The sequence below is a fragment of the Aphanomyces invadans genome, assembly GCF_000520115.1.
Source record: "Aphanomyces invadans strain NJM9701 unplaced genomic scaffold supercont1.12, whole genome shotgun sequence".
NCBI lineage: Eukaryota > Oomycota > Saprolegniomycetes > Saprolegniales > Verrucalvaceae > Aphanomyces > Aphanomyces invadans.
Window position 1 is genome coordinate 102,072 of NW_008580157.1, and position 8,937 is coordinate 111,008.

At 55.8% G+C, this 8,937-nt stretch overlaps 2 protein-coding genes across 2 annotated transcripts; both read right to left on the bottom strand.

Annotated features, from left to right (window-relative positions):
• Nucleotides 1–1,894: 1,894 nt before the first annotated feature.
• Nucleotides 1,895–2,629, bottom strand: H310_06559 (hypothetical protein; the record flags this gene model as incomplete). Its single annotated transcript, XM_008871672.1, has 2 exons — nucleotides 1,895–2,269; nucleotides 2,378–2,629. 2 exons carry the CDS (start codon nucleotides 2,627–2,629, stop codon nucleotides 1,895–1,897), a joined length of 627 nt encoding a protein of 208 aa, XP_008869894.1.
• Nucleotides 2,630–5,466: 2,837 nt separating this feature from the next.
• On the bottom strand, nucleotides 5,467–6,532 carry H310_06560 (hypothetical protein; the record flags this gene model as incomplete). Its single annotated transcript, XM_008871673.1, has 4 exons — nucleotides 5,467–5,715; nucleotides 5,742–5,999; nucleotides 6,074–6,106; nucleotides 6,176–6,532. The coding sequence occupies 4 exons, from the start codon at nucleotides 6,530–6,532 to the stop codon at nucleotides 5,467–5,469; spliced, it is 897 nt and encodes a 298-aa protein (XP_008869895.1).
• Between the last annotated feature and the right edge of the window lie 2,405 nt (nucleotides 6,533–8,937).

Genomic DNA, 8,937 nt, shown 5'->3' on the forward strand with positions numbered 1-8,937 from the left:
CACGCCGATGTGGCTCAACACTTAGGACTCTTTAATTCTATTCAATGCCTGCAGTAATAAAAGTGCACTCGAAGCATTGTGGAGTTAATTCTTGCTGTAGAAAACGCGTTCTATGAGTTGCCGACTGACACGCTTGCAAAGACTTTCGTACATGTAACTCTTGAAAAAGGTATGGAATTGTCCATTGAAATACTTGATAGCAATGATTATAAACTTCCTCACATGAAGCAGGATGCTCTCATTGCAGACTTGTCAATGTCGAGTTTCACGCCTCGCCTTACGAGAGCGCTTTGGCCAATATGAATAGCCTACTGGGTAAGGAGGTTCACCTCGATGCCTTGCTCAATTCTCTTGAATGAGAAACTAAAAAAATACAATAAATTTTGCAGCGTATATGCTGTTTTGGAGTTGAATACAAACATCAAGACGTTTCAATGGCGCTGTACATACTTTAATCAAGTGAAAAAGTACCTGACAATTTATGTGGAACGGTGTAGTAATCGAAAACAGTGGCATCCGTGTACATTATATTTTCGCGTAAATGAGTACTGGGCGTAACCTTTGACATATTGTACATCCCTGAATGTATGACATCTCCATTTAAATGTAGTAACATTTATTTTTCATAATGACGTGTTGTCGAAATGGGCTTGGAGTTTTGGTTTTACATTTGGATGATTTAAGCGTACTCACCCTTCTCGTACACGACAGTTCCATGTACATCCTAAAATCAAAACCTTACTTAGGCTAACCACCAAGGGCAACAGAACATCCGCATGCAATGCCATTCCCGGGATGGCCTAGCGTGTACACGCATCGTTTGATCCATGTACAGTATACAACACAGATATGAGGCAAAATTATGCACGTTTTTCCACCATCACGCTCATACATATAAAAAATACACGAAAATGAGCATTTTCCATCGAGTAGGATTGACTCTCGTTGCTTAAATCGTTTGAAAACACGACGTTGAAACTAATCTCTCCCTATGTCCCACTTACTAAGCAGTAATTTTCGAGCCTATTCGTTCGGACAAATGCTTAGGGATTTTCAGCCTGGTTTAAGTTCCATCATTGCAGAACCTCGATCCCTGGTTGTCCGGACATCGTGAAGGCTGCCCTGTACATGCTAACTCGGGTGGAGCGATTCAACTCGCCGCCTTGGAGGTACTGCCGCTGATAGAAGGGCTAATAAAGTCGGCCAGTTGAGTGGGCGGCCAGCGCGGGGGGCGTTCGTTCAGTATCCACAGGATCTTGGGGCAGAAGGGGCTGTTATCGGGAAGGGCGATCAGATCCCATGAATTAACTGAGGTATGCATGCAAATGACCACCATTTCGAACTCACCCCATACGATATGTTAGTTCCAAGTGTCATTCATGGAATTTGATCGTCCATGGCGACTAACCAAGTTGCGTTGTCGGTGGGAATTGGTCGCCCATGACAACAGCTGTCAAGACCGTGTAGTTTGTGCCTGTGTCGTGTCGGCCGCGGGATGTCGCGCTGTATGTGTCCTGTCCCATTGTTCATGGCCTATTGTGTTGGGCACGGCTATGTTGTGTCGCGTCGCATAGTCTGTCGTCGTGTCCTTGGCTGTTCGTCGGTGAGCCGTGATTACTGTATGAATGTATTAGCGTATTGCTATTGCTACAATGTTCTCACGACGCGTAGAGCTGAGGCTGGTGACTCTCACCGTCTTCGTAATAGCGAAAGTACATTAGATTAGAGCAAGAGCTACCAGCTACTGACTACTAACAGCTTCACTTCGCCTGGTCGGCTTGAACAAACACTTCGGACCCTACCTACAGTATCGTACTGTACCTGGCGGATGTCCGAACCACCGCGAGGGCAACGTACTTCTCGTTGGCAACGATCCCGCGGGAACACTGCCCTCCTAGAGAGAATGCCCCACCGCTTGCTCAATATCGACAACCAACGCCGACATCGTTTTCATCTTGGGGTTCGCCTTCGCCCAGCGGCGAAATACTACTGGGATGTCTTCATACCGCTGTGTTGCGGGCTCCCACGAGGCTTCGGCGTCATCCAGGCCGAGCCACTTGATCAGTACTTCGAAGCGGCCGGCGTTGTCGCGGATCTCCTTGAGGGTCTCCACGTGGAATCCGCTGTCTCCGAAGGCGACCTGCTCGAGGAGATCCTCGGCGACGTCGCGACCCGCTTCAGAGTACAGCTTGAGTCGACTGGCATGATGGAAGCTGATGCCATGTGGGGGCACCAGCTGCTGGACTTCCATAATGTGGTCCGACAGGACCTGTACCACGCGGTAGGGACCCTTCCAGCGTAGAGTCAGCTTGTTCGGGTGTTGAACCACCCGAGCCACCAACACGTAATCAACCAAGGCCAGGCTTGGCTACTTCACGCCTTGTTTGTTTTCGCGCTGCTTGCGCTTCCTGTCACGCTTCGCCGCCGCAATCGCCACACAGTCCTTGTGCATCCAATCGAGGGCGGAGGCCACCGCTTGCAGGTGATTCTTCTGGCTCTTTGCCAGCCAGTCCACCGTCGCCTGTTCCTTTTGAAGCGGGTGGAAGAGAGCGCGCAACGGTGTGCTGGCTGGCAGAGCCAGGAACGCCGTGATCGGTGGGACTCCACCCAAACGATTGGCGGGTTGCATCCGCTGAGGATGAACTTTTGGGACTGCTGTCCAACGTCCTCGGCATATGCGGGACGTATGGTCTGAAGCTCCACCCGAATAAGTGTGACTTCTTCGCGCGTCGCGTTGAGTGCTGTGGCAAGTTGATCTCCGCTGAGGGGATCAACCACTCGCCCAAGCGCATCCAAGGCCTGTGCGACTTGGCGGCCCCGGAGACGGCCGCCGAGTTGCAGCAGTTCGTATGCGCCATCAACTAGATGCGCGCCTCTATACCAGTGTACGCCCAGTTGGTGGCGCCGCTGATGCAGCTGTTGCACGTCACCGCGAAGGCCGCCAATGGCGTACGGCGGAAGGTGGCTTTGGCGACGGTCCAACTGGCTAGTATCGGCTGGGCTGAGGACCATGCCGTTTGTTTTGAAGCGATCAAGGATGCGTTACACTGCATGGTGCCGCTGGCCAACCGTCTGCCGACATGGTCGTCGTTTGTACACCGACGCCAGCGACGGGTTCTGGGGCGCGGTAGCCACCCAGATTCCGACCGAAGGCCTCGGTGTGCGAACAGTCGACCAACGTCATGAACCGCTCGCGTTCCTGAGCGGTGCCTTCCGAGGGGCAGCGAGCGATGGCCCATCGTCGAAAAGGAAGCGTTTGCCATCGCCCAAGATCGCAAGCGCCTCGAGTACCTTCTGCGGCGCCCCGGTGGATTCCGTCTGTTTACGGACCACCGGAACCTTGTGTACATATTCTACCCCGGCGGGGGTGGGACGAATATTGCCAAGTACCAAAGCAGGCTGCAGCGCTGGTCCAAGGTCATGTCGACCTTCCCCTAGGTGATCGAGCCGATCATGTGTGTGGTGGCCCATGCGGTACGGGAGGCCATCGTCGCACCGAAGCGATCAAGGCAGCGGTGACCGACCTGTTTATTGGCATGGCATCGGTCACGACGTCGAGACCTTTGTGAAGGCCTGCCTGCACTGCACGGTTGTGGACGGGGTTGTAGAGCCTCGGCCTTGGGGTCAAGCTCTGCACGCCGACCGACCAAATGAGCTCATCCATTTTGACTGGCTCCAGATGTCCGCTGTCAAGAACGGATGGCGCTTCGTCAAGGACGACATGAGCGGGTACGTGCGCCTGCACCCCTGCACCCCGGAGCCGAAGCCACCTCTCAGGCCACGGCTTCAGCCCTCTTGGACTGGTTTGGTCTCTTTGGCGCGACGTGGGTTAGTGACTGTGGGTCGTACTTCAAGAACCAAGTGATCGACGAGCTACGCCGAACGTTGGACGTACACCACCATTTTGTCACGCCTCACTGTTCCTGGGCCAACAAGACAGTAGAGGTCGTGAATCGTCTGATTCTCCGCATGGGGGGGCGCCCTGTCCAGCGAGCTCAAGTTGCGGGAGAATGAATGGGTTGCGACGGTGCCGATGGTCCAGTCAGCGCTGAACCACAATACCCGAGGAGGTCATCAAGCCACCCGAGGACCCCGTGAAACAGCAGGTCCCCGAACCTTTGGTTCACCGCCGCCTGGCAGAACGCCACGGTATCAGTGCAGCCCATCAGGACTCTTGTGGGGGTATAAACCCCATGGGGGTCATAAACGAGAACATCTGCTGGCTGTCGGGGTGCAATGGCAACTGCCAGTACCCCTGCATCCAGTCGAGATTGAAGTGCATGGACATGCCGGCCAGTGTCGCATGAGCCGCGTCCAGGCTGGGCATGGGCCACGGCATCGCCTCCGTGCAGGCGTTCACCGGGCGGTTGTAGATGGTCATGCGAAAGTCGCCCGGGTCCTTCTTGGGGACGATGCGCGGGGCGCATGCCCACCGGGACTGGTTGTTTCGGTACACCAAACCCGCACGTTCAAGTTCGGACACGTGTTCTTGCAGGTACTGCACATGGAGCGGCGGGTACCGCCGAAGGCCACATTTACCGGTACTGCGCCGACCTTGACACTGACTTTGAGCGGCTCCACCTTGATAGGCGGGTCTCCGCCCATCTCCAAGCGAAAGGCATCGATGTTGCATCGGAGCAGCTTCCGGAGAGTCCCTCTTCCTCCGCCTTAACCAACTTGGCGGTGTGGACCTCCCATATGGTGGTTTCTCGCTCTGCTTGTTCCTTGGGTCCGAAAGCAGATGGTTGAGGCGTAGCACATTGCAGCCAATCTTCTTCGTCGCCCCCGTCATCAAGTCCATCTGCATCAGACGGTTGACCCTCGCTAGGGTCGTTGACGCCCCGGGACCAGAGTCCACTACGTCCATGTCCCAGACGGCACCTTGTTTTCGGGCTGCCTCGAGCACCCCACTGGCTGAACAACCCAGGGCGTTCATCACTGGCCGCCCAAAAAGCAACTCGATCTTGTTCTTCACGGCCTCACCCACCCATAAGTCCAGGCTCCGGAGAACCAGCGGACCGCAGGATGTCTGGAACTCTACGGAACCCAACTTGACTTTTCGGGTCACCGTAATCACCGGTGTTCCCTTGCTATACGGTGCTAGGTCCGTAGAGCGCGGCATGTCGCGCATCACCACACTGACTCCCGCTGCGAGTAACGCGGTCACAAATCTAGCGAGGCGACGGACGTGTCGGACCCCGAGTCGAGCAGGGTCGGAGTCGTGGGTAGGACACCCTCGACGACGCACTCAAACCGTGAGGCTGATGTCGACGGCGCGGGGCCTTGAGTGCATTGACTTGTTTGGCAACTTGGTCCCGGCTGCCATCGCCAACCGCACCACGTTTTGGGGCGCTGCTGGGTCCTCACCCCCGGCATTACCATCCCGCCCGGCTCCGCTACCGCGCCGGCCTCCTCGGTTTCTACGGAGCAGTTCGGACGCTTCTTCTGGGGGTTGCCTTTGGGCAGCTACGGACCAGATGGCCGCACTTGAGACAACCTCCCCGAGGTGTCGCTCCCGCCGCCGGCGCGTGCAGCACCGGTGTTGGGTTTGTTCCCCTTGGGGGGGTTGCAGTCTTCAGGTTGCAGCTTGACGAACATCTGGTACTTAGTTGCGTACTCCCGAAGCCACCGCACGAACTTGAAAATGCCCGTTTTTAACGTCTTGTTGCGATGCATTGCGATCTCCTCCTGTACTGCCTCTTGTAGTCCGGCTGGCTTGATCGCATCACGATGATGCAGACCTTCATCTTGTCCTCCTCACGGAGGACCCACTCCTGATTGTCTAGCTCGATGGCCTTCATTAGGCCTACGAGCATCTTTCGGATCCTCGAGTCGCCATCGGTGATCGACAGGTCGAACTTGACCGCACCACGTAGTTTTGTACGGATCCCTTCAAGGTCCGATGGGAGGACGTCAAAGCCGAGGCGCATCCATGCTACCCATTCGGCTTCGGTGACGAAGTCAGCCGGCTCGTTCATTTCCCGCATGGCAATTAGCTTCTACGCATAGTGGTCGATGCAGGCTGACACCGGCATCATCAAGGTTTGGTGGTCGTTGTCTGCAGAGCAGCCACCTGTTCTAGATATTGGTTGTACTCGCGCATAAACTAGCGTCGTTTGTCCATTGTCGAGCCCTTGAACTTCGGCGCATGCGAGATAGCGGGCGCGTTGAACACCATCGGGTCGTTGACACCCATGCTCTCGTCGTCACGTTCTTCGGCAGCCCCACTCGCCGCGGACGCTGCGCGGGCCATTCGAGCCGGCTCTGGAGCCGATGCTGAGGTTGTTCCGGGCGCCGCTGCCGCCGGTTCCACCGCTGCCCCATCGGACGGCGCAGCGTTCGCGGCGACTGGTGCTGCCACCGGGACAGTCCAGGTTTCATGTCTCGTCCAATAGGCCGCCGTCCATGGTTGTCGTCCCTGAGGCGATTGGAATCGTTCGCCACCCCGAGGGCTGCGCGATATTCTTTGCGCCAAGCCAGAGGTGCGCCTTGCAATGTCGGAGACGTCGAAGTCGAAATCTTCACGCTCCATGGCAGCCCGTTCCACCGAACGGCAGCAAAAGCTTCAGCAGTAACTAAAGAATTCTTTGCTTTCACTCCCAGTCCTCGCGACGCGTAGAGCTGAGACTTTTGACTCTCACCGACTTCGTAAAAGCAAAAATACATTAGATTAGAGCAAGAGCTACCAGCTATTGACTAATAACTGCTTCAACTTGCCTGGTCGGCTTGAACAAACACTTCGGACCATACCTACAGTATCGTACTGTACCTGGCGGATGTCCGAACCACCGCGAGGGCAACGTACTTCTCGTGGGCAACTATCCCGCAGGAACATACATAGGCACTTCAAGTACCGCTGTAGTGGAGATTCTTGTTGCTACCCGAAGCGTCCTTGTCAATCGCTAGAAGCACTTGCAATGCCTACACCAGTCCGGACGCCGAACCAGTCAGTGATCGCTGCCACTTCTTCGAGCCTGACGCATTCCTCTAGATTCAATGAAGGCGCTCACGTGGGATTGGGCTCTGCGAGCCAACGCAGCAAGTATGAGACGATTACGATGCCTCTTAGTTGCCGTGAGTCGAAGCAGCAGCGACATCACGAGAACACCACCAACCATTTGAACTGCCTGTAAAATCGCCTTTTACATGCAATTCCCTGACTCGTGTCGGGTGCACACAAGTAATTGTTATCACTTCCGCACTTCGTGTGCAGCAAGCTGAGACTGGTGACTAGCGCTGTCTTCGATAAAGCAAAAGCAAAAGTACATTAGATCAGAGCAAGAGCTACCAACTACTGACTACTAACCGCTTCACTTCGCCTGGTCGGCTTGAGCAAACACTTCGGACCCTACCTACAGTATCGTAATGTACCTGGTGGATGTCCGAACCACCGCGAGGGCAACGTACTTCTCGTGGGCAACTATCCCGCGGGAACACTGCCCTCCTAGAGGGAATGCCCCACCGCTTGCTCAATATCGGCAACCAACGCCGACATCATTTTCATTCTTGGGGTTCGCCTTCGCCCAGCGGCGAAATACTACTGGGATGTCTTCATACCGCTGTGTTGCGGGCTCCCATGAGGCTTCGGCGTCATCCAGGCCGAGCCACTTGACCAGTACTTCGAAGCGGCCGGCGTAGTCGCGGATCTCCTTGAGGGTCTCCACGTGGAATCCGCTGTCTCCGAAGGCAACTTGTTCGAGGAGATCCTCGGCGACGTCGCGATCTGCTTCAGAGTAAAGTCGGAGCCGGCTGGCATGGTGGAGGCTGATGTCGTGTGGGGGCACCAATTGTTGAACCTCCATCAGGTGGTCTGACTGGACACGAACCACACGGTACGGCCCCTTCCACCGGAGTGTCAACTCGTTCGGGTGTTGCGCCACTCGAGCTATCAACACAAAATCGCCCAAGGATAGGCTTGGCCACTTCATGCCTTGTATGTTTTCGCACTGCTTCCGCTTCTTCTCGCGCTTGGACGCAGCCTTGGACACACAGTCCTTGTGCATCTGATCGAGGGCAGAGGCCACTGCTTGCAGGTGATTCTTCTGACTTTTCGCAAGCCAGTCCACCGTGACTTGTTCCTTCAATCGCGGATGAAAGAGAGCATGGAGCGGCGTACTAGCTGGGAGCGCCAGGAACGCCGTGATCGGTGGGACTCCACCCAGTCGATCAGCAGGTTGATGGTTGAGGGCCGACTGGACCATCGGCACGGTCCCGGCCCACTCGTTCTCTCGCAACTTGAGCTCGCTCGAAAGGGCCCGAATCATGCGAAGAACTTGTCGGTTCACGACCTCCACTGTCCCATTCGCCCAAGGACAGTGGGGCGTGACAAAGTGGTGATGGGCGCCGAGAGTTCGGCGCAGTTCTTCCATCACTTGATTCTTAAAGTGGGAACCGCAGTCACTGACCCAGGTCGCCACCACACCAAACAGCCCAAACCAATCCATAAGGACCGTCGCAGTCGCCCGGGCTGTCGCTTCCAGGCCCGGGTACAGGCGGACGTAGCCGCTCATGTCGTCCTTGACGACCAGCAGGTACCGCCATCCGTTCACTTCGGCTGGCATTTGAAGCCAGTCGAAATGGATGAGTTCATTGGGTCGATCGGCGTGCAGAGCCTGACCCCATGGACGAGGTTCCACAACACCATCCACGATCATGCAATGCAGGCAGGCCTTGACGAAGGCCTCCACGTCGTGTTCGACACCGTCCCAGTAGAACAGTTCAGTGACGGCTTGCTTCGTAGCCTGGGTGCGGCGGTGTCCGCCCATACCAGCATGGGCCACCACACAGCAGTTGATGCAAATCCACACAGCCGCTCGGGATCCACGTGGCTCCTGACGGCATCACAAAACAGCCCTTTTCGACGGACCACTTGACGAGGGACTTGTCTTCCTTGTCCTTGTTTGAACATGCTCGAACTTGTTCTTGTTCGAACATGGC